Here is a 25,311-nt window from a genome sequence, read left to right as displayed (position 1 = left end):
GGCACTGCTGCTTCACAAGGTGTACCAGCAACTGCAAAGTCACCAACTGCTGCACAACTCACCATGGACAAGCACCTGTGCATCACTGCCAGTTTGGGGTGTTGTGTTTAGGGTGTTTCCTTTAGAGATGCAGGAAAGCAGCTCAGGTCTGGCTCTGCAAGCTTGCTGAGACACAGCCACCAGGCACCAAAGAGATTTTTCCATCATTGCTCTCGTGAGACCTCACTTGGAGTATTGTGTGCAGTTCTGGTGTCCTCAACATAAAAAGGACATGGAACTGTTGGAACAAGTCCAGAGGAGGGCCACGAGGATGATCAGGGGACTGGAGCACCTCCCGTATGAAGATAGACTGAGAAAGTTAGGGCTGTTCAGCCTGAAGAAGAGAAGGCTGCGTGGAGACCTCATAGCAGCCTTCCAGTATCTGAAGGGGAGCTATAGGGATGCTGGGGAGGGACTCTTCATCAGGAACTGTAGTGATAGGACAAGGGGTAATGGGTTAAAACTTAAACAGGGGAAGTTTAGATTGGATATCAGGAGGAAGTTCTTTCCTGTGAGGGTGGTGAGGCACTGGAATGGGTTGCCCAGGGAAGCTGTGAATGCTCCAACCCTGGTGGTGCTCAAGGCCAGATTGGACAGAGCCTTGGGTGGCATGGTTTAGTGTGAGGTGTCCCTGCCCATGGCAGGGGGGTTGGAACAAGATGATCTTAAGGTCCTTTCCAACCCTGACTATTCTATGATTCTATTACTCTTTCATATTTCAAAATGAGGCAAGAGCCAGCATTAGGACAGGACTTACCGGCTACCATTTATGCTCCTCCTTTCTGCAATGCTAATATTTTCCACATGCTTTCATGGCTTTCCTTCCGCGCCCATCTCCATTCAGTCTTGCTCACAACAGCACAACACCTTTCACCAGCATTCCCACCACCACCATGTGCATCCTGGACCCAGTCTTATTCTTTTTCAAGAGAACCAGGGAAAACATTGAAACTGCAATAACAAAACACGTTGTTCTGCTCATCCTGAGCAGAGGGGAGGTTGTGCTCCTTCTCAGGGATTTGCCTCTCTCAGGACCTACAGAAGGAGCTTCCTTCCCACCAACAGCCCATGTCCAGCCCAGCAGCTGCTGGGTTGTGTAACCACTTGCTCCTGTTTCAGCTGGGTCCTATAATCAAACAGGGATTCCTGGCCCTGAGCCCCCATTCATTAGAGCACCCGGTTACATGGGGCTTTTAATTCAAGATGATAATAAACCCCTCAGGCTGGAGACAAAAGAGATAGGCCTATTGTGGTAGCTATTGTCCCGGAGATAAATCATGTTCTAAAATTTTTGGGAGGGGAAAAAAAAATGCTTTTGGCAACATTGTGAAGGATTTAAAGTTAAAAATATAACACAACTTAATGGTTTCTGATGCTTTTCATGACAATGTAACCGAAAAATGTTTCTAATTTGGAGACAAATTAAATTTGGCAAAGAATTAGTACATAAGACAGCCCAATTGCATTCTGTAATTAAAAAAAATTAAAACCAGATAAGATACTGTGAACTAAAAATAACTTCTTCACATTAAATTCTCATGAACTTTCATTAAGGTTTGTATTACACGTCCCAAATGTACAATAGCATGCTGTAATACACTAGATGGCTTTACTTACAAAGTACCTTTAAAGCTACTGAAAGCTAGAGCCAGAAAAATGACTATATAAAAATGTTATCTTCTCACATTACAACTTCATTTCCAATGTGTGTATTTAAAACAGAGATGCAGTCTCAATTGCAATATTTCAGATGCACAACTGAACTTTCTGAAAGTTCAATGCCAATTGAATCCATGTACAATTCAGTCATGTCTGTTTGTTTTACAGATAAAACCCTGATGCCAAAGCTGAAACAGCTATATTGGAGATAAAGCTGGATTCTCTTCTAATTTGTGAATTACCTACAGACTAACCAACTGTCCCATAGTTGCAGCTCTTCTTTACAGATGATGAATGAATGAATCAGAGGAGACTTGCTCTGACTTTCTTGGGCTGGGTTCACAAGGCTACCGTCCAGAAGGAAAAAGGGATTTATTTTGGTTTTCCCTACAAGCATGTATTTTTTATGGAATGTCTCAGTTGACTTGACAAATTGTTTATCATCCCTGTACACCAGTATTTTTTTTAGGTTAAGACCCAGAAAGCTTCCATTTGGAATGCTATTTTGACATCTCTAGAGAATTTTAAGCTTGGATTCAGTTTGGTCTGTCAGATTAAACTACGTCTCCCACGATGCACCATGTATTGCCCTCTCCCTCCTCAAACATACAAAGAAAGTCTCTGGTGTTTCATGAGAAATATTTCACTCCTTACAGAAAAATGCTAACATGAAACAACAAAGCTTATAGCAAGACATTTTAAATGTTTTTTGCTTTATTTCAGTTTTTCAGATGTTCAGGTTTTCAATGAAATGTCCAAGGATATTGTAAAACCAAATCTGGAGGCCTCATTTTCAGTCAAAAATAGAGCAGAAGGGAACTTTTTGAAACCATTCTAACTAAGGTGGTGCTGAAAAAAACAAGCTACTCCAGATTTCCATGCTTTTGTCACTCCCACCACAAAGCTAGGCACTGCAGGACATTTTGCTGTATTGACCATAAGATCATACTGATCTTATTTGACCATAAGATTGTTTATGTAAACAGAAATTTGTGTATTTCAAATTAGCCTGTTCTCCTGCTTGCTGGTACACCAAAAGCATACTCAGCACTCAGAGACATTTTCCCCTCACAAGTCAGCAAACTATGATCGTCATCCAGGAAAGGATCACACTTTGGATGTCATTACGAGTTTGGAAGGAAACTTCCTTCTTTTCAAATAATCAGATGTTGCACCACATTTTATGTGCCAAAAAACAAGACTGGTTTCTTTTAAGACCAGAAGGACTGATTAAATCATTTAGTTTGAGTCTTGCAAAGTACCCTGCTTCCTTATGCTGTAAGAGCTGCCCTGAATAGCTGTCATGAACCAAAATCCAGTAGCCTCCATGTTCTTCAGCACACAGCAGAAGAGTGCCGCAGCTCTTGAGCCTTGTTGCTTTGCGGTCAGCTGCTCTTCCATTCAGGAAGAACAGAAGGGCACCAGTACAAAAGCCCAGTTTTGTGCAAGTGCTCATTTTGTCCATGTAGTAACCTACCAAAAAAAGTAAAGCAACCTAGGTGTAAACTATGCCTTACAGAAAGGCACCTGCACTTCAGTTGTGTTCTAAAGTCAGCTGTTTAAAGGGTATTTTTATTGTTGCCTTCTCTTACTAGAGCAAGATCTAAGAAGACTGCAAGTACACAAACAAGTCCCACACAGGGCACAGGCTGCACTGAAGACCCTTTGCACTTCTAAGTCCTGTCAGCTCTGCAGGAGCACCTCCTTCAATAACACCCTTATTTTGCAGACTGTCCTCCCTGCCTAAGTAACAGTCCTGGGCACTCATAAAACAGAGGGAGACAGCCCTTAGAGAATGGCCAAGCACCACAACCATTTCATACCATGAGCTGCTTATGTCCTTATGGTCCTGCTCAAGGAGCAAAAGGGAAGAGGGAAAAGCAAAAAAGTCCACCCACTGGAGGTGAAGGCTGCCCAAGGCAAATGGACACTGCTGTTTCACAGGAGGGGAAGCACATGCACCACCAGAGCCATCCTTCCTCCCTTCTCAGGGACACCTTGCCTTGCAAGCAGCCAAATGAAACAGTGACAGGTAACAGGAGGCAGCAGGCAGGCTGGAACTGAAAACTGAGCAAAGGTTATTCATGTTCTGACAGATGTGCAAACATCACAGGAAAAGCAGTTCAATGGCAACTGAGCATTTCTACTAAAACACTCTCTGCTTCTTAACTTTAAAGATCTCGGGAAAAAAAAAAAAAAAAGAAATAAAAAGCAGCATGGAAGTTAATTATATGCCCCCCCCAAATCACTCAAAAGAGTACAATACTAATATTTTGCAGAGGTGAGCATGGAAATTCACAGAAATGCTTGAAGCTATAACTGGGTATCCACCAAGACCCAAATATGTCTCCTGGCCTCCAGTCCATGGCTTTCCAACACCACAGCAGAGGAAGCTGAAGTGGAAAATAACACTATTCAGCTACACCCAGCATGTTGAAAGGCACAGCTGTACAGACTTACTTGCATCCATTAAACAAAAAGAAATCATAGAAGTTACACCCATTAACATTTACATTTAATCCATGCCCAGTGAATAACAAATTGTTGTCCAGTTAATGTGGTTTATCCAACTTTGCCTGTAGAACAGAACTGCCACCCATTAGATCAAGCCTCACTCAGGAGAAATTTGATTTAAATCTATGAGAATTCCTGGCCCCCTGATGGTCTCTTCAGCTGCAACACAGACAAGCAATGCCATGAGCAGCCAGGATCGTTTCCGCTGTTTGGCCTTCAAGCACCAGCTATGCAATATTATCTGACACCTCCACTCAACAAGGAAAGTTTCAGAATTTATATTTGATTTTCAAAATCACTCTTCCTGCTTGCATCATCATTACTGCAAATGGTTTGGAAATGCAGCATCTTGCATCCTACAACCACTGAGCAACACAGCTCTCTTGTGGAAAACTTGCACTGGACACCCAGCAGATTTTACATGCATTCTAGAAGTCTTGAGCTTATTTTCCTAACTTCATATGTCACCATTCTGCTGTTTTTATAACTTCTCTCTAGTTAGTCAGATTGGATTGTTGCCTGTGCTGTATTCTCACATAATGTCTGTAAAACAAGATGTCTGCCATGCCTACAGTAAGCGCCCACAGCCAATACTCTACTTAAGCTTCATATGAATGAGGAAGTGAGAAGGGCAGCCACACAATTTGCAGCAATACATCCTGCCTGTAATTTAAGGTAAGCACATTTTGTCTTTTTAGACATTTAGAAGTACTGATTTAGACAATTAGAAGTACTGAAGAAATACAGAAAGAGGAGAGAGGTTGGGGTTTCACTGTTACTACCTGCCAATACAGTTATTTTATTGCATTTATTCAGATGATCTCCAACTCTGCTGTGAAGCGTGTCAGAAGCATACATTACAACTGAGATGTCCAAACTATGCAAAAAATAAATGTTCATTTTCATTTCTTAAAGCAATGTGTATAACAGATACACCAAATTCCCTAACAGTAGGACAGTGGTCACGTAGAGCAGTGTAGTTGATTACATACAGTGCTCTGACAGTGTGCCTGTCTTGTTGTAGGCATCAGAGAGCAGAACGCACAATCCTGCTCCCTGAGCCTTCAATACTGCCTTATGAACCAGATGATTTTACATACAGCTTGTTATTTCTGCTGCATTGCAGACTTGGACAGACATCAACAAGCAACTTTTCATAACGCTCTGAACCACCATCATATGGTCATTTTCTTTCAGTACCAACATCATGCCCATTAGCACAAGCCACTCACTCACAGCAGCCACACCCGCCATTAGCAAGAGACTGAAGGACAGACCTTAGGCTATTTAGCCCTCTACAGACATTTCCATTTGGTTTATATAATGACATTGCATTTCCCCTTCCAAATCCTGAGGAATATTCTGTTTTCTCCTTCAGTCTGCATCTGTCAAAAGCCTGATGTTTCAGTGTTTCACACTCAGAGGAGGGTTTTGAGTCTTAACCTTTTTAGAATTAATTGCATTCCCCATATCCATCAGAGGAGATTTCTTGGAGAAATTAATTAGGCCAATAAACTGCTTTAATTCTGTTTGAACAGAGCAAGCAAGAAAGGGGGGAAACTCACGGCTATTTTCTGTCACATGTACAAGAAAGACAGACAACTCCAGGGACAAATGATCCAAATAAGTATATATCAAGTTTCTTTCAGCTTGCACACAGAGGCATCACCAATACTGGACAAGAACACTAATCCTAGGCTAGCCCAGTGCCACCTTTCCTCTTTAACCCTTGCAAGGCAGTGTTATTGAGAGGTAAAAATACAAAAGGAACTATAAAAATACAGACAGACCCAGAGACAACACACACTGTAGAAGATGCTATTCCTCTTCCCACATCTAGAGCACCCTGAGGCCAGCAAGCTCAGGACACATGACACGGGAAGGCAAGTCATAAGGCTGGTCCTTGTACTTGCCAAGGAAAATATCCCCACATCTACTGTTTGCCACAAAGAGCTGAGGATGAAGGTCGAGTGTCAGCATGGGGGGTAGAAAGAGGCAGCCAAAACAGAAAAGGTGGGCAGATGCCTGTGGGGTCTGCCATGAGAAAAAAAGGAAAGCATCTTACAAACCTGTTCACTACAAGTCCCACATTCATAACTGCTTCCAAATGGAAGGCTGTGTGAAAAGCCAAAGCAAACATTCTCAATTCTTTTTTGAACCCATCAGACAATATAGGAAAAATATGTGCATTTTATGGTTTGAGGGCACAACCTTTTAATTATGTGTTTGTATTGTCATGTCCAAGACCTTTTTTCTCCTCAAAAATTAATATTTCCTCAAGCAATGCAGCTATTTATTTTGGAGGAACATGAATTAAAACACAGGCTGCCTCTGCAGAAAGAGGCACAGAAGAGTAATAACATGACACCTAGGGGAATTCAGAACACATTGCAATGCAATCCTCATCATTTTTCTAGGGCTTTTCAACTGAGTTTCTTACAGCTCTCTTAACAGTTTCCAGCTATTGTTTTGTGTATGCTGTACATGCATGCTCACAGAGGCACTTGAAAGAAAAGGACAAGCGCAGGTAAGGGGGAAGGTAGAGAGAAACTGAAGCAGATAAAATGTAGGCTTTTTCTCTCTCCTTGAAGGCGAATGAAACATAACTCTGTCATCCAAGACCAGCAAGTGTTCTGGCACATAATCACCTCTCACTTCCCTGCAACGAAGGACAGCCTCATGAGCGCAAAGCTAAGGAAGATGTCAATCATCTGCTTTTGCCACTAAGGACTTTTTGTCCACAGCAAGACCATAAAGTAATGGTTTACAAATGATACTTAAAATGTATTGAGCCACTGCAAGAAAATTCAGGCTTACTTTGGAAAAGGACATTACATTTTAGTGGTAATTGGGGCTCTCAAAAAACTTATACCTAGTGTTCAGGCACCAACTTTCCCCCCTTCCAGTCTTACAGACTTAGTAGCTGGCCAACAAAGCATACAGTAACTTCCAAAAGATGCATAACCAATAATAGAAGCAAAAATATGAGTGCACTTGTACTTAATAGATGAGCAAGTCCTAAAGTTCAAAAAGGAAACTGAAAGAGGAGTGTTCCCATAATCAATCTTATTGTTACTTCACAATAGAGAAGTTTTCCTATACATCAAGTTAAAACATCAGAAAAATGCTTCTTACCCAATTTACACAATGTATTACTAAAACTCAATTCAGGGCAAGTGCCTCTAAACAGCTACTTATCAAACACTGTGCAACAGCCTAATAGGAGGGAAAATCCTGGCTTGGTCACTCCAGCTGAATTCTGACATCTGCAAAGATTCTAACGAGGTTCTTTCGGGCAAAACCAGATGGACAGCCAAGACTGGGTTTAGTCATGGGTGAAATGTCCACACACAGTAACACTCACTGGTCTTGAATGTCCTGCCATGGAAGGGTGAAAGCTTCCTCCTTGTGACCTCAACATCACTTCTCTGTTGACTAAGCTGAATTCCAACTGCGCCTTACAATTCACTGTTCCCAGGTGTTGCAACTGGGGAGAGCAAAGAACATCCTGTCTAATTATGAGTATTATTTGCAAATCCTTTAGCTTTCAGAGGTTTGCCTGGAAAGCATTGTAGTGCTGACTCAAAAAGTTCTGTTATAAAAGGGGAGGGGAGGAGGGGGGCAGGAAACAGAAATATGAAATGTGTTCCAAGTAAATCTGTAAATCTCAAAATTTTGAAGTCTATAAGGCACAAATTTACCAGAGAAACCTGGGAGGCTTCCCATTGCATTGCTTGCCTATACTGCTGGAAATCCTTCACTTACTCCATCCAGAAGGCCATATTCAGCCCCAACATAAAAAAGGTGCCTTGCACCACGCTCTCAGCCACCACAGAAGTCAATTCACGTTTTTTGTAATCCAAGAAATGAAAGATAGTATATTCTGTTTTCTTGTTTGTAAATCACTGATGCCATTACCATTTCTGTAACCCCCAAAATTAAAAAAAATAAAATAGGAAAACAAATAGTTACATTTCTTCAAGTGTTATTTCCAAACTTACACTTCCCAAATAAAAGATCCCAGAAAAAAAAAAACAAGCCTCATCAGACAAGCTAGAAATAGCCAGGCCAATAATTTATTCCTTTGTGGGTCAACATGCATGGGACACCTGTGGTTCATTCAGCTGCAGCAGCAAAAGCTAAATTCAACCTTGGCCACAAAAATACCTGAGAACATACTCACCATTATCACAGTGAGGGAGATGGTTAGTCGTGACACACCACTGAAAAAGGAGGCAGCTCCAATGGCAGCAAAGAGACCTGGATCAATCCATGCTCCATATTCATTCGTTTGAACACCAAAAATGGAAACAAGGATCAAACCTATTATCCTTCCATATAAAGCTCCTGTGTACCTGTAGCAAGAAGAAATAGAGCAGTCTTATTGCCAGCAATAGTGTTTTCTAAAAATGTTTCTAATATTCTGTTGATCCCAGATTTTGTTATTTTCTGTAGTGACTCCTTTCCCAAAGAAAGTTCTAGCATCCTCCGTTTGTATGAGCATTTACTTATTGCCAGTCAGTAGCATTAAACTGCCAGATTTACCATACCTTGAAGAAAAAGGACTACCAGCGTGTTTTTAATGCCCTTCAAAGCCAAATGAGAATGAATTTTACAGGAATACAGTCAAACGTGTAGGTCACAGATACACACATTTGGATATTTCAGATAAAAAGCCTTCTAGAGCTCCAGCCTTATATAATTTCTTAAAATGAAGTCTAACTGTGCCCCGTAAACCTGGCAAGTAAAATATTACAACCACATAACAAATGGGCAAATGGAGTAATAGGTATCAATGACCTGCCCAAAGCTAACCAGGAATGAAGCTGTGAAGAGAACCCAGGCATCTTCAAACCAGCCATATAGAATCATAGAATAGTTAGGGTTGGAAAGGACCTTAAGACCATCTAGTTCCAACCCCCCTGGTATGGACAGGGACACCTCACACTAAACCATGCCACCCAAGACTCCATCCAACCTGGCCCTGAACACTGCTGGCGATGGAGCATTCACAGCTTCCTTGGGCAACCCATTTGCCTCACCACCCTCACAGTAAGGAACTTCTTCCTTGTATCTAGCATGAACTTCCCCTGTTTAAGTTTGAAACCATATGCTACACTGAAAAGCAAACCCAAAATTTAGGCATGTAATTGCTGGCATTGTACATAGCATTTTATTCCATATGAAAGGAACTAAATGTACAGATTCAAGTGTCAGCCAGTGAACTGTATTTGTACAGACATTCACCTTCCAGAAATGGTGATTCATTATTATTTATACAATAGCCAATATATGGTATACATAATCTGATTTGAGGAGCATCATCTTGCACCATTACACAACTTTTTTCCCATTTATTCATGCAATTGGTTAATTTTATTGACAGATGGAGTTCTAGTAATTCTAGAATGGTTATAAAAAATGAGGTTATCTGGTCAGAAACGTGGGTTCTGGCTGACAAACTTGCCTATCAGCCAAGTATGCCATGTTTCAGCAAACAATGAATATTACAAACTGATTTAGACAACAGTCTGGGTAGGGCAGAGGTGAGTACTCAGGGATAGGGCAAAGGCAGAAGGTTGCACATACAACTATTTATTTTACGATTTTTTTCTTGTATTTGAATGGCATTAAACTGGATACCCACTCTCCAGCCACAACTCCTTGCTTGCTGAACATTAAACCTCTCAGCATTACTGTAAGGACTTTGCCCCAGTCTACCACAGCTTTCTAAAAGGTACAACAAAAGATCTAACTGCAGTTTTCTCCAAAGTCTAGGGTGTTGATGTCCAAGATTAAGATTCAGGCTATTATGTGTGTAAGAAACAGATAAAAGTCTGGATCTGAACCTGTTTTTTTACAGTCACAGATGGAGCCAGCAGCCGAGACTCTCTCTGGGTCCTCAAAGGATTCAAATGACCTGTGTTTGGAAGGCTCACAGTTTTGGCTATCATCCTTCCACAGCTACTCTCACATGATTTTTCTTCATTCTCTTCCATAATTTTAACATCTCTTTCCAAGCAAACCATCCTGTTCCACCTATATAACCTCCTCCAAGCAATTACAGTTTTGATATTGCCAAGCTTTCAGATTTACAATTCAGGTTGCTGCTACTCAACACAGACATTGCATAAAGAAAGCTCAAACGAAGACGGATGAAGCTTACAGCATAGGAATAACCACGCCACTGGCAACAGCAGAACCTGCAGTCCAACAGCTGAGGATGAAATAAAATGCCAAAGCACTGCAGAGGGATGAGTATCCAAATTCTTCATGAGTCCCACGTTTAAAAAGATACGTGATCCCTTGCTTCCCATTTTCAACTAGAAGCGCAGCAGCTGTAACATAGAGGAAGAGATGTGGAGAGATACAAAACGTTAAAAGGATCCCTTACAAAAATACAGTTTGTGGTAGTTGTCATTGGCCTAAACCTGACAAAAACATCAGCAAAGTACATAGAGCAGCTAACTGGAGTTTACATGACAGCTTCAGCACCTGGGGCACTTTCAGGAAAAGAAGGAACATTTGTTCTTTCCAGTCTGGTCTGTGTGATGTTAATGTTGATCTAAACAAGGAGAAATGGCAGCCATTTAAGACAAAGAAATACAACCATACTACATCAGCAGGGCTTCTTCCCCATTCCTTTCAGAGATAACAACTTAGCAACTTCCCAGCATATTTTGCTCAAATAAAGAATTTAGTTCTGATATATCCCTCAGAACAGAGCACAACGTTACTTCGAAGGAAACCTACATTATGAGTAAACATACTTGGAGATCACCTCAAGTTGCACAAATTCCATTTGTTCCCAGGTATCAATCACTTAGCTCCCCTTACCTTGATTGAACGTTTGATTAGAATATCTGATTCCATCTGGACCAATCCATGTGCTTGATGAACACCTATATTCTGAAATTTCCCTCTTGAACTGATTTATGCTTAAATATTAAAAACAAAACAAAAAATATTAAATGCATGAATATGACTTACCATAATGCCTGTACAGAATGTGTCTATTAGACATAAATTTTACATAAAAAGCCTACTCTTCCTTACATCTCCCAATTAAGTGGCTTTATTAACTAATAAATCTAGTTTACTAGATCAGTTTATTAATTATTCTCCAAACTAATAAATCTGGTTTATTAATGCTCATATTTTTTAACATCTGTTTAACATCTTTGCTGGTGACATGGACAGAGGGATCGCGTGTGCCCTCAGCAAGTTCACCAACACCACCAAGCTGTGTGGTGTGGTTGACACGCTGGAGGGAAGAGGTGCCATCCAGAGGGACCTTGACAGGTTTGAAAGGTGGGTCAGTGCAAACCTTGTGAAGTGGTCTGGCTTTCTGATAGTCTGTGCCAGCACTTTCTGAGAGTAAGTCTCTTGTAAAGGCTTTATTTTGGCCACCCAAAATAATTCTTAACACTTAAATGTTTGAGAAGTTTGGCCCTACAGGTTTGATGAACAACACGGAGTGTCAACATTTTGTGTTTTGCATTATAGGCCTGGGAATGGAAAAGTTACATAAATCAACTCTCCTTTCTTGCTTCAGCTCTACCTTGTAAAAAGCTTCTACTGTGATATTCGAAAACCAGAACAATTCACTTGTTCCCCTCATGGTGCTTAGCAAACAAAAGGTTTGAGAGGTGGGCCCATGTGAACCTTGTGAAGTTCAACAAGGCAAAGTGCAAGGTCCTGCTCATGGGTTGGGGCAATCCCCAGCACAAATAAAGATTCAGTGAAGAATGGATAGAGAGCATTCCTGAGGAGAAGGACATGGGGATGTTGTTGACGAAAAGCTTAACAGGACTCAGCAATATGCACTCACAGCCCAGAAAGCCAACTGTGTTCTGGGCTGCATCAAAAGTAGCATGGCTAGCAGGTCAAGGAAGATGATTCTCCTCACTGCTCTCATAAGACCCCACCTGCAGTACTGCATCCAGTTCTGGGGTCTCAACACAAGAGGGATTGTGGATATGTTGGAGTGAGTCCAGAGGAGGGCCACGAAGATGAGCAGAGGGCTGGAGCACCTCTCCTATGAATAGAGGCTGGGAGGGCTGGGCTTGCTCGGCCTGGAGAAGAGAAGGCTCCAGGGAGACCTCAGAGCAGCTTCCAGTGCCTAAAGGGGGCCTACAAGAGATCTAGAAAGGGGCTTCTCACAAGGACAGGTAGTGACAGAACAAAGAGAAATGGCTTCAAACTGAAAGAAAGTAGAGTTAAAGGAAGAGATTTTTTACTGTGAGAGTACTGTCTCACTTTACTGTGAGACATTGGAACAGGCCATTCAGAGAAGCTGTGGCTGCTCCATCCCAAGTGGGAGCAACCTGAGCTGAAAAGACTTAAAGACTGAAAGATTTCCTCTTCCACAGCAACACAGGCTATATCCAAACGACACCTAAAAAAATGTTTGTCCAACACATTCTTAAAGCTCTCTTTCGGCAAATACTGTCACCAGCTATTTCAACATCTTGCGGCTTAGCGCACCGGTTATCATACTGACCATGACCAGCCTTTCTGTATAGCACCACTATTCCTGGACACTTTCTCAATCTCTGTAGCAATTGCACTCTCCAAACAGCAGAACTGACTTCCTTCTTCCAGTCTGGAAAGCATCCAGAATAGTCTGGATGTCACCACAACCTAAACTGTAACAATATGAACGCTGTTTCTGGAACAAAGAGCAGGAGCTCTGTGGTATTTGACCCACCTGATCCCCACTCAGAACTACAAGGAAAATTAAAATGCAGCCAACATCTAGTGCAAGAAAATTTCTTCCAGACCCCCAATTGGCAACCAAAGGAACACAAGATACTTCCTAATCTTGTATTTGCTTTTTACATTAATCCAACCACTCAAACAGGAATATATTCCAAATTCATAATGGTCAATAAAAATTAAAAAACTTACTTGCTCCATCCTGCTATAGAAGTCATATGAGTGTGTAACCCACTTAGAGCAAAGCTTCAAGTTCTATACAAATGTCTTTACTACCAGTAAAAGTGTGCACACACAAAAAAATAGCACATCTGAGAGGCAATTTGAAGCTTGCAGCAATGCCAAAATAGCAGAGAGAGAAACAACAAAGGAAAGGCGGTTTTTACAATTAAAAGGCATGGTTGAGCAAGAAGAACAAAGCAGAGAATGGAGATGTAGGACTTGTTTGCATACAGGGTTTTGTACCACTAACTTTCTGTTTGAAATCAGTTTATTTGAGACAGATTTCTCCTTGGTGCCAATGGAAGGACCGCACTGCCTCACTCCATGATGCAGGAACACATGTACTGTAATGAGACCTGCTAATGGAAGAAACCCATCTCTTCTGTACCTCCTTCTCCTGCCTCCCCATGATCTCCTATTCCTCCTTTTTCTAGGACTATCAAGGCCTGCTGGAAATGCTACAAAACACTACTGAAAGCACTGTTCCAACGCAAATTTAAGAGGATAAGCTATGCTAGAAGGAAGCACTGTCACACTGTTACAGCCACATACAGCCCCACCCGGAGCTGCAGCCCTGCTACTGTCAGGGTTTAAAAGAAGAAACGTACACTTCACCAAGCTGGATCAGTGCAAAAGCCAAAATTAAAACATCTTGAAATTTTTTTGTAATGTAATTCTTACTGGATATTTGAAAGTAATGATGCACCTATTACTAACCTGCTGAATCTCCAGAGGTTAATGATATATACCTGCCTCTGGAGCAATGAGCAAGAATCTCAGATTACTCTGAAATGAACCAAATCTAAATGATCTTAACTAAAATCTTACAACTGCAATCATAGTTCCCTTTCAAATTTCTAAGAACAGGAGAACAGTGAACAAGCTTCTTTTCCACATTTATTCTTGTATATTATTACAAGCTTACTAAAGACGCAATCACCACCTTCAACATCTGCATAGCCTTGCAAAGTCCAGGACAATTTGGTGCTTAATTCTCTTCAGATCTCTTTAGATCTATTTTCAACAGGATGTACTCTTTATGACTTGTAGCCACACCAAATAAAAAATTGGCACTAAGGCCATTTAGCCTCTAGGCTGGATCAGACTGACTATTTTTGATTCATACGCAGACAAAAAAAGCCATGAAATTATCATGGGTTCAGATGTTTTTCCTTTAAAGCAAAAATAGTTTTGTTTTGAAAAATAACATTTTGCAATAATTTAGTCCCTAAAATGAAAAAGGATGTCAGGATGAGGAAAAAGGATTTTTCTGTGGCAATCCAAATGGCCATAGTTTGGATTGGTACTAAGTGACAAAGTTTGCTTTTATAAAGAATATTGCAAATACATATTATAGGAAACAATACTGAAGCAGGTATTGCATTTTGAATGACAGTCCGGAACTGGTGACAAGAATGGGAAAGTGTGTCTGATTTCCAAGTACTTAAATAAGCTGTTCAGAGTCCAGTCACCAATGGCAAGTTACTCAGTATTTACAGCTCATATTATGCAATATATATGACACTGCTCACTTGGAAGGAGGAATTCATACACTATACAAATTTGTGAATTAGTAAATCTAAGAGTTGGTAGCAACCGTTTGCAATTCTGTTTTGATTCCTCATAGATGTTTCTTGAGAAAGATATTTGGACTGCAAACCCCATATCAAATTCAAGGAACATTTCCACTGTGTCACCCATAATAACCCCAGACACTCGGACACGTATTCCTTTCCTGCTTATTAACCCAAAATTTGTCAGTTTAAGTACCTGGATTATAGTTTGTGCTGTAGTGACATAGTGTGTTACTTAATTGGTGTTCTGATATAAAGGACTGATCAAAGCATGTACTTCAGACAACAGTAGCTGACTGAAGCTGAGAATAACAGGTTTTTCATCACTTTCCCGTTCCAGTTTCTAGTTAAAGCACAGTCTGTCTCTAGGTTTATATACATATCTACAGGCCTACACACATTTTAAAACAAAATTAGGATTTTAAGCTGAAAAAGTGTTTGTGTGATACATACAGCCATGTTTCGGGCTCTCTTCATTTTTTAACTCCCTTTAGATTCTTACTTTTCCCTTTTATTTTCTTTAACTTGACATGATGGCAAATGCCTCTCACTGGAAAAGCTTAATTGAATTTCATTGATTAAAAGATTGTGATTCTTGTCTCTACATGAATTCATTTTAAACATTCAGCTCTGATGCACCTTTGAATATTTCCATCCTAAAGCCTTGTAGCAACTAACTGTGAGAAATGGTTAATAACTGTATTTACATAGACATGCTTTTGATGACTCTCCCCACTTACATTTCAGAGTTGTTTCTCATGCTTGTGACTGGAGTGCATGGAAAGAAATACGGTAAGTATACTGTAACAGTTGTCGTACATACCTGCAGGCATTAAAATAGGTAAACAGACTACTGTGAGATGTAGAAACAAACAAAAACAGAAAGAAAAGTGCCTAAAAACACTAGTGCCAGCAGTTACCACAAGGAAATTGTCCTTCTGTCTTGCCCACGTTTCCCAGGAGATCAGCATTTGCTCATAAGCAATGAATAAGGCTCAGATTCATCCCATTTAACTTCAGGGATTTGACTGTTGCAACTAGATAACTGGCCTCCAACTTACGGAGGATGTTATGAAAGGACTAGCATGCAGTTAATCAACAGAAAGAAGTTCCTAGGCATCCCAGCCATACTAGACAGCTATAATGCCTAAAGCAGATTACATGCCATACAGTAGAGACACAAATACTGCAAACCAAATGGATGAAGATATTTTGTCAGGTCCTTCTACTAGTTTTCCATATACCCATTTTGAAGTAAATATTGATAAAATCAAAACTGTTGCATGTAGAGCAAAGCAGAAGGTGTTTTCACTGGCTGCTTTGCATTCACCAAAAGCAAAGTAAGTTTTTACATGAGATGACTATATTTCAATTATGCATCTTTTTCAACATAACATAGTTAAATATAACAGTTATATTTCATTCAAAACTAATGTTATTTAGCTTAATTGAGATCAACTTATATTTCTAAACAAATGAAGATACACTTAAAAAAAAGGTTTAGAAAGGATTTCAGGAGGCATCTGGAGAAAAATTACTGGAACACACAACTATAATCATAATACATTTTCCAAGCAGAAGGTTTCATGCACTCTGTGGATTGTTATAAAACAGCTCAGATAGCACATTTATAGAAACCCTCAAGCTGAGATTGAGCTGTGTGCAGTTGTGACGATTTGTCAGACAATTGTATCTTAAGCCTTTGTTTCCCTGCTTGTCAAAGATTATAAGCTTATGGGCAGAGCAAGAGACAGATGAAACTGGGAGTAGTTCAGTCTTCACAGAGCTTAGGTCAGATTTTGTTTCTGAAAACTTCACTTTGGGACAGTTCAAACCCAGGTTGAGTTTTTGCCAGAGGCCCAAAGTCCATGGGGAGCTGGAAGGACAGCTAGCCTGGAGCCAGTGGCTACACATTTAAAGCAGTAGCCTATCTTCAGGGGAAAAAAAACCCTCTCAAGCAACCTTCTAAAGTTTTGACAGCTCAATACACAAGTATATACCCTTAAATTGTCCACCCTCCCCATTGAAACACTGAGCTGTTGGAACAGAAGCATTAGTCAGTGTGATTAAAAACATAGAAAAAGAAAGATAGCTCTGCCAGATTCTTGGCAAAACATTATCTACATTGTGATTTCGTCACAGAGAGAAAGGTGATGAATTGAAGAGAAGCAAACGCAGGCCAAGGGGCAGGAGGGCACTTACGAAGACGGCTTCACCTGATCTATGGATTGAAGATTAGATACTCAATTCCAGCCAAAGGAATGGTACTCCGGGTTATGTTGTGGGTGTGGAAGATACAGAGATGGGTTCCTTCCAAATTTAAATGCAAACTGGTTCATACAAGATTATTTTTGGTTAAAGTCACTGTGACACAGTTTCTTTCAGTTGCCTGATTATGTGAGTTTATATAACAAATAAAACAAAAACCACAAAGAATTGTATGGGTTTCTGTCAGATCAAACAGTTTCTTTCCTGCTGCCTGTTTGCCAAGTTATAATAAAATAAGGACTATGACCTGAGCAGGATCTTCCAGAGCTAATAAAAAGGAAAAAGAGCCTGAATACGAGTTCATGCTACAAAGCTAATGCAAAAACACAGGTTGGTTTTTTTAAAAATTACAGGATTAGGGCAAAAATATATCAACATAAAAGTTCTTGTAAGCACCACAGCCCTATAAAACACATGCTGTTCTCCTAGTTTCAGGTATGATCTGGCAAGGTGTTAACCGCGCCATGAACTTGTGGAGTCAGTAAGGCACCACTCCTAAACAGCATAAAATAACTCTAAGGAGGCCATTTTCTTTATGTCTGACACTAAATCTTTGCTAGCTGTTCTTAAATTTAATCCTATGCATCTCCTAACATACTGGGTCTTGCTGACTGATGTTGTGGCTTGTTTGGGGAAGGGGGGGGGTGTTGGCATTCTGAAAAGTCATAAGGAACTGTTTGGGGTTTATGTGTTTAAGTAGTTTTTGTAATGCACTAAGAGAAAGACAAGCCTTTCCCAATAGCAGGGGAAGCGGCTATCAAACACACAGCACAGGCTCCAAATTGTTAGAGCAATAATTGTTACAAAGCTGACCTCTCACAAACAGAGGTCCTTTGGAAAGCATGGAGTTTACACAGGACACACGTGGGGCTCTACTCCTCATCCTGCTGGTCTGAAGACCGGATTTTTGCTAGGATGTCTCATTGCAGCGCTCATTAGCCCAAAGACCTGAATCCATTGCAAGACCTTGAAGCAAACTTTTAGCACAACAAAAGAAGGCTGGGCAGCAGCAAGACACTCCCTAGATCTAAGAAAACCTGCTTTCTCTACCTAACCGTACCCACTTCTTCAAACGCGGCAGCAGAAAGCTGCAAGTGAGCCTCCTCATGGTGTCTCTTCCCTCAGCAAGCTGCTGAACAGGCACGGCTGCAAGCTGAAAAGCCAACATCCTGCCGCTAAGAGGAGCCCAAATGCAGTTGTCATCGATGGCATGGACCAGCTCCAGCACAACCCCTTCAACGTGGATCCCTCCTCCTTCTCCTGCCCTTTTTTCTCCACCCGGAGGTCAGATTTCACCTCTGATGTGCCAGCAGAGAACCCAACAAGCAGATTGCTGCTCCAAGCAATGAGCAGGACTAGGCAGAGGAGGAGCTGGACTGCCACAGCATACATAGCTTTCAAGGACCAAATGAAATGCACTCCTTCTGATCCTATGGAGAGGAAAATAGTGCAACCTATGGGAAACATACACATATCTGGACCAATTTGTGGAGAGTTTGCAGAGACTTGACCATGTCCCTCGACCTATGGCTATTCACACTTTCAGCTCCAAAAGTTTCCCTTGTCATATTTAAAATACTAATTGTTTTCCACCTAGTATCATTCAGGTCACTGATGCAAACCCTGACTCTTTTTCCTGAAGCTTATGTATTTCTGATGGCTCAGAGTAGAGGATGCTGAAGGCATGTCTGGGCTGATGGGCAGTGAGCATCTACATGGCCACCCAGTGGTCTACAACTGAGTAACCCTCTCTCCAGGGGGGAGGGAAGAGAAAGCAAACAATAGTATATATAAAAAACATATATGGCATACAGAAAACATACTGGCAAGCCTGCCTAAAAGAGGGCAGAAGAAAGGGGCTTCAGCACATAACAATTTCCCTAAAGAAAGGTCATCTCAACACTTAAAATGTCTGACGGAACCCAGAAACACTTCCTCAAAAATGGTGAGAAAAAAAGGAAAATTATGATAAGCAGGTATTCACCAGAGAAACTTTCAGAGAAACCAAAATTTGCAGTAGAAAAGCTTTGAAGGTTTATTTTTCCACATTTAACAACATACTTAAGTTATAACCAAAGCATAATATTGAAAATTGTGAAAATGTGCAAAATACAAGAGCCTTTTGTGTATACCCTTCATTCCAATGGCATGACTCTTCCCAAAGTCATACAATGCCAAATGGAGACTCCAAAGCCATTATGTCTTATCCTATCAGGACATCTGAGGCTCCAGGCTGACCTCCATCAGTAACAGTTAGGGATAACTGACTCCAGAAAGTTTTCTGTACCTATCCTTAACTTTTAAACCCTATATAACACTTATTCTTTATGCATCTGTTCTTCTTAAAACAAAGATATCCTGTGTGGTCTTCAGGCAAAAATGCATATAGTTATGGTAATGGTTTCCTAATTGTTCTTTCCAATGTAACTGCTGAAACAGTGCCCAGGTACAGAGGTATCTGCCTGGTTCTGCTACATGAGCAAGCTGCATGGGGTGATAAGAGGATCAGTCACTAGCCAGGATGAGTGAAACAGGAGAAAAATGGATGAAATCTACATGTGACAGCCCTCCATAGACTGCAAGTAAATGAAAAAGCACACCAATGTAACTGCTACATGTCACTAAGCTGATGTAATATCATCAGAGTAGAGCAGCAGTCGGAGAGCACCTCTACAAATAAAATACTTCAAGCATTAAAACACAAAACAAAACACGAAACCAAAACATGTCTTCCCATTCTTTTATACTCACCAACATTGAATACCTATATGTACTTTGGAAATTCATATGTTTGCTGTAATCTGTTGCACGTTATCAAGTACCAGCAGGTCAGATTCACTTTTCTATCCAGTCAATTTATGACCTGCCTTCATTAGCCACTGTAAGTGCTATATAATCAAGAGAAACATAGTTTTACTTACAAGGATGAGCACAGTTTCCAACAGCTTGCTTGTTTTTCTAAGGGATAATTTTGGAATTGAATTAAAGAACTGCATACGTAATTTATTAATCTTTATATTCAGGGAAACAAAGAGGGCTCCCAGAAGACCTCCAAGCATTCCAAGGAGGATGGTCGGAATGAAGGCCAAGACATTCAAGTCCAGCAAGTTCTTAACCTGAGTCAAAGAAATGAGAAAAAATGTTCTGAGCATCCTGCCAGACATGAAACATCGCACCCTCTCTTACAAAACCTGATACCACAAAGTAATTCCCATACAGGAAATAAATCTTTTCTTGTGGTTTAGGGAGCTCAGCTAATTAATTTAAAGCTGATCTCATGATGGTGTATTCTTCTCACACACCTCACAGGAGTGGAACCTGCAGGTAGACACTAGTGTTGGCACACATACAGAAGCATTTATGATGCACTGTGTTACCACTAGCACTCAGCTCTTCAGATTACATGCAAATAACTTGACATAATGGCCTTAATGAACACTGAAAAAAACTGCTGAACCAGAGCTTTGCTCACCCTTCATTTATTAAGTGTCAACCTGCATCCATGTGCGTTTAGATCATTTATAAGTAAATTTACTTAAGTAAAACTGTGAAAATTGATGCTGATCTGGAACAACTCGCACCAACAAATCACAAATGCAGAATATAACCTGGCAGCTGGAATAGTAATTGAATTTTCTGCTTGATTCCTTAACAGGCAGCGAGGATGAGAGCAATATCATGTTTTAATTTTATCTTCCAGCCAACATGAAAGGGTCAACAGATTGGTGGCACTCTATTAAAAGCTGTGAGAATATTATTTCCTTAGCCCAGGATTAAGAAATACACAGCTTTTTGACAAGATTAGGATCTGGACAGAGTAAGAGATCACAAAATGCTCAAAAAGCTATCTGGCAAGAACATGTAAAGGGTTGCCTGCAAAAAAAACTGGTATAATCTTGGGCATAGTGGATAGGAGAAACTGTTAGCCTTCCTTACATTGTCTGAGCAAGTGTACAGGCCTTCTTATTGTTTGCACTCTTTTTTCTTCCTCCTCATCTTCTTCTTAACCCTAAATTTTATTCTTGTTCTTGCTACAGCTAGCCTAGACTTTAACAAATCCACCAGGTGGCTGTACTAAACACTCATGGTATTTCCTGAGATGAGGAATGCCAGGGTCAAAAGCCAGACAGGCTTGAAAAGTTGGTCCATAGGGTGCTGCAGACTGATAAACCAGGTCTGGAAGAGGAAGAATCCTAGAAGCTATTCCCAGGCACAAAAAGCCCAACACCTGCAGGGTACACTCACAGGAAGTAGGTAGAGAATTAAGGTGTATCATGCCTTACAATTAGGACTACAACCATCACATATGTAGGTACTCAAAGTATTAAACAAAACTTTAATAATGCTATTTTTACCAACAGCTGCAACAAAATTCATCTTTTTCCAAAGGCTTTAGACAGATCCAATGTTTAGGAAGTTGAAATTCATAGAGAAGTAGCTTAATTTGAAGTAGTAAAAGTCTATTCAAGGCAAGACTCAAATATCTTGCATTATATTCTACTTAATTCCAATCCATTAAAACTAAAAAGGGATATACATGGGTTTATTGTTTTCTCTCCCTAACTCCACTTTTCCTAAGGGAAAGATATACTGAGATGTTTGTTTTAAATTGACACACGCACATGGCACTGCATGTGTGTGGCAATGGAGGTAAAGTTGAGTGAGGGCTCTACATGGTGGAAATGAAAGGTGGCACAGTGTACTGTTTGGCTTTGTGGTAGTATCAACCACAGGGTTTGGCCAGCCATCAAGAAAAATCTGTTACGTACAGAGCAAGTTTCACCTTTACAATTAATCCAATGGTCTATGTATGAATAAAGTGAACCTTCCTGAAAACCTCATGCTCTGGAGTATCATAAATTCCCCTTGTAACATTATGCCAGGTAGAAGGAAACTAAAGAAAACAAATAGTTTTCTTAAGAAATATAACCCACAAGCTTTCAGCTCAGAGTTGAAAGTAAACTGTATTGGTTTACACCACAAAAAAATCAAAGCAAAATTTCCCCTGAGAAAAACGTTCAGTGAAATGGAAATGTTTCTAGTTATCTGTACCACATTGAGAGCCAAAAAACTATTGAACCCTGCCAGAAGTCATGTTGATAATAATTTTAGCTAGTTTTCCCCTCTAACGACACTAAGAGAAGATAGAACGAAACAGAATACACTGCTGTTTTCAGAAAACATCCTGAAAGGAGTGTTAAAAGAGCAACGCTTATTGTAATACAACAATTGACGTGAATCCACTCTCCCCTGTGCATGCAGCTGTGCATTACACAATACTTTGGCTTCAGCAACAAATCTAGCTTCAGAAGGCCTGAACTCTTCCCTGTCCATTCAGTCTCACCTTTCTGCCACAAAATTTTATCTTCTTGGTTGTCTCACTGCAGCTTTGGGGGACTGGACTAAACTATCAGTTGGTCCACAAAAAGGTTTTGTGTTGAAAAGCAATGACTTCCCCACCTGCCCCAGCTAAACTCATAGTAAAGCAAATATACCCCAAATACTTTCGCATAGGGTATGCAAAATCATTTTATCAGCATGCACACACACACACACACGAAAGTTATCTATTTTCCCAACCAAGGTATGCCTACATGTGAAAAATTCCATAATCTCTGGTTTCTGCATTGCTAGAGAGATACAAGCCAGAAGAAATGCAGAGATCAGTGACAGTGATCAGGGAATTACCTTAGGAAAAATTTACTTAGTTGCAAAAAGTAGAATGGAATTCAGAAGATCAGAGGTTTTTTTCTAGCTCTTTAATTGATCTTCAAGTCAAATATCAAGAAGGATATTTAAGCAAGAAGTGAACATCATGATGCTTGCAAATCACTAGTGAATCATCTTGCAATAAAAATGAGTGAAAGACACTCAAGTGTAAGAGCAAGTACTTGTAGTGGACGCACGATAAAAATCCAAAGATCAAGGTTGCACTGTGCTGGAAGGAATAAAGGTAGCTGAGGCTGAAGGTCACCTCTGTTGTGCAACCAGGAACAAACAGTGATTATACATTTTTGAATGTTTAATCTGTAAGCACCAAGGACCAGGGGGACAGCACAGCACAGCACAGCAATGCCTGCAGCAGCACAGAGCTCAAGCCAGCTACAGAAGGAGAGGACACCTATTTAAAAGCTCTTTGGCTTTTTCTTTACTTTGAAGGATCCCTCCCCTACCCAGCACCAATACAGAAAGTTAACTTTGTAACTTATATGACTAGCTAACAAGCAAACAGTAGATGTTATGTCTACTTGTTATTTAGGACAAAACAACTTCATGTTGTATCTAAGTGACTACCACATGTAAAGTGTGAAGGCTTCCATATCCACTGATTTGACAATTGTACAAATACCACCCCTTCTCCTTCTCAGTCCCCCTTCCCTGCTACTCTCCCAGCTATAATGAGGAGAGAAACACGCCTAAAACCCTGCATTTACTTCCTCCCACATCCACACAGTACATACCCAAAATATAATTCTTTTCTCTGCTTCAAAAAATCCAAAGTGACCTCTGTAAATGAACCCATAGAGAGAAGAGGACAGTAAATCTGTGGTGAAGGTAGCCATCAAGCAGCAGAAGAAGGTTTGCCAGGCCAGCCTGATGTCCCAGAACGAAGACACTTCTTCAAATGTGAACAAGAGCCCACCGATGGGGGCACGAAATACCGAAGCTATGCCTGCTCCTGCACCAGCCGTAATGAAACTGCGCCTGCAACAGGCAGAAGAATCAATGTTTAGGTAATGGGGGGGGAAAATCAGAAATGAAAACCTCCATAAGCATTGTTTCCTATTAAAGCTGGGTTCATGGGACTGAATTTAAAGACATGCTGGTTTATTTGGGGGTTATTATAGTGCCTTGCATCTCTAGATTTTGAGTTCAGACCTGTCCATCCTGACATCTGGCCTTGACAAAACTTTCCATCCTGTAACATCACGGGGTGTCCCTGCCCATGGCAGGGGGGTTGGAACTAGATGATCTTAAGGTCCTTTCCAACCCTAACTATTCTATGATTCTGTGATTCTATGGGGACCACCACTCCATGCCAGCAAGCAGCTGATCCAGCACTGACCAGCCTAATGCCAGGCAAACATGACACTTCACACCCTGGAAGCAGTGCAGTCATGGACGAAATACTGCAGGTGAATAAAGGTAATGAATTTTGGGATCCACTAAAGAATGAGAGTACTGCCCTGGAGCCTGTAGGCTCAACTTGCTGCCTCAGTCTGCAAATGTCTGAGAAATCCACAGGGAACATATGTGCCTTTTCTCCATCCCTATAAGAGCCAACATACACCTCAAAGGGCAACAGAATTCTGTAGCTGCAAACTGCACTAGTCGCTCAAATGGCAGAGATCTGCACCGTTAGACAGTTCTAGTAAAGAGGAAAAGAAAAAAAGAAGGAAAAAAATAATTATAATGTGGTAAAGAAAGGCATGAATGGACAGTCTTCCTTTATGCATTTATTATTAGTCCTTTTCTCACACATAACATAATTCCTTTTCTAAAGCACCCATTTTATTATATGAAAACAACATCTTGCATCAAACAAATGTTACATTTGTTCCTTTTTAAGGAAGGCCACAGTATGCAAAGCAGAAGGGAGGATATCGGAAAAGGAAATAAATTATGCTGGAATTCTGCCTTGGAAAATTAGATTCAAGTCCAACCTCTGCTGGACTGGGGCACACAAGGGTGATGCTGATACATATAATGCACTAATCACTAGTGCTCACCAGCTTACAAAACTTATATCCTCTGGGTATGCTACCTGAGACCTCAGAGATAATTTGCAGAAATGCTGAGTATTCAGTAGTAGCTAAAGTCAAGAAGTGTACGAAATATTAGTATTTTTAATATTAAGGAATGCCAAGTTCAAAGATAGGTGGCAGTGAGAATAATGGACGGAAAATAAAAGATTAGAGTGTTTATGTGTCAAAGCCCTTAACAAAGCCCTCTATACAAGGCAGCTTTATGTCTGGTATTTCCCAACTCACAACTGCTGAGCTAGACACTCTTGTGGATGGATTTTTGCTTACACATTGTACCTTCACAGGGAACTGTGTATCAGTTGCATCTGCAGCAGGGAACTCAAAAGGTGCTGCACCCCACAGTAAAAGCTGGGCAAGCTCTGCTTGGACATCTCCAACTGCTTGCTCCAGTCAGTTGTACATGTCCCACCAGTAGTATCAACAATGAAACTGGACCAGTCCTATGCCTCCATTACAGTGATGGGGGGATGCCTTAAGATCCCTCAGCATTCCAACACTTGCTGAGTTACTGCTCTGCTTGTGACTGTACTTGAAGAGGGTACATCTCCTGA

General features: G+C 40.7%; 1 protein-coding gene across 1 annotated transcript in view; it reads right to left on the bottom strand.

Annotated features, from left to right (window-relative positions):
- Positions 1-25,311, bottom strand: part of LOC308217007 (chloride channel protein C-like) — a gene marked incomplete at both ends in the record, with an annotated part of 85,663 nt that overhangs the window by 51,915 nt on the left and 8,437 nt on the right. The window contains 6 exons of the mRNA XM_080609706.1: positions 8,396-8,567; positions 10,379-10,550; positions 11,050-11,150; positions 15,467-15,549; positions 19,916-20,110; positions 23,456-23,699. Of these exons, the coding sequence (XP_080465832.1) occupies positions 8,396-8,567; positions 10,379-10,550; positions 11,050-11,150; positions 15,467-15,549; positions 19,916-20,110; positions 23,456-23,699 (967 nt within the window). The remainder of the gene's footprint in view (positions 1-8,395; positions 8,568-10,378; positions 10,551-11,049; positions 11,151-15,466; positions 15,550-19,915; positions 20,111-23,455; positions 23,700-25,311) is intronic.

The sequence above is a fragment of the Psittacula echo genome (assembly GCF_963264785.1).
Source record: "Psittacula echo genome assembly, chromosome: 2".
NCBI lineage: Eukaryota > Metazoa > Chordata > Aves > Psittaciformes > Psittacidae > Psittacula > Psittacula echo.
Note: the sequence above shows the minus strand (reverse complement) of the source record. Positions and strands in the feature narration are given on the sequence as shown.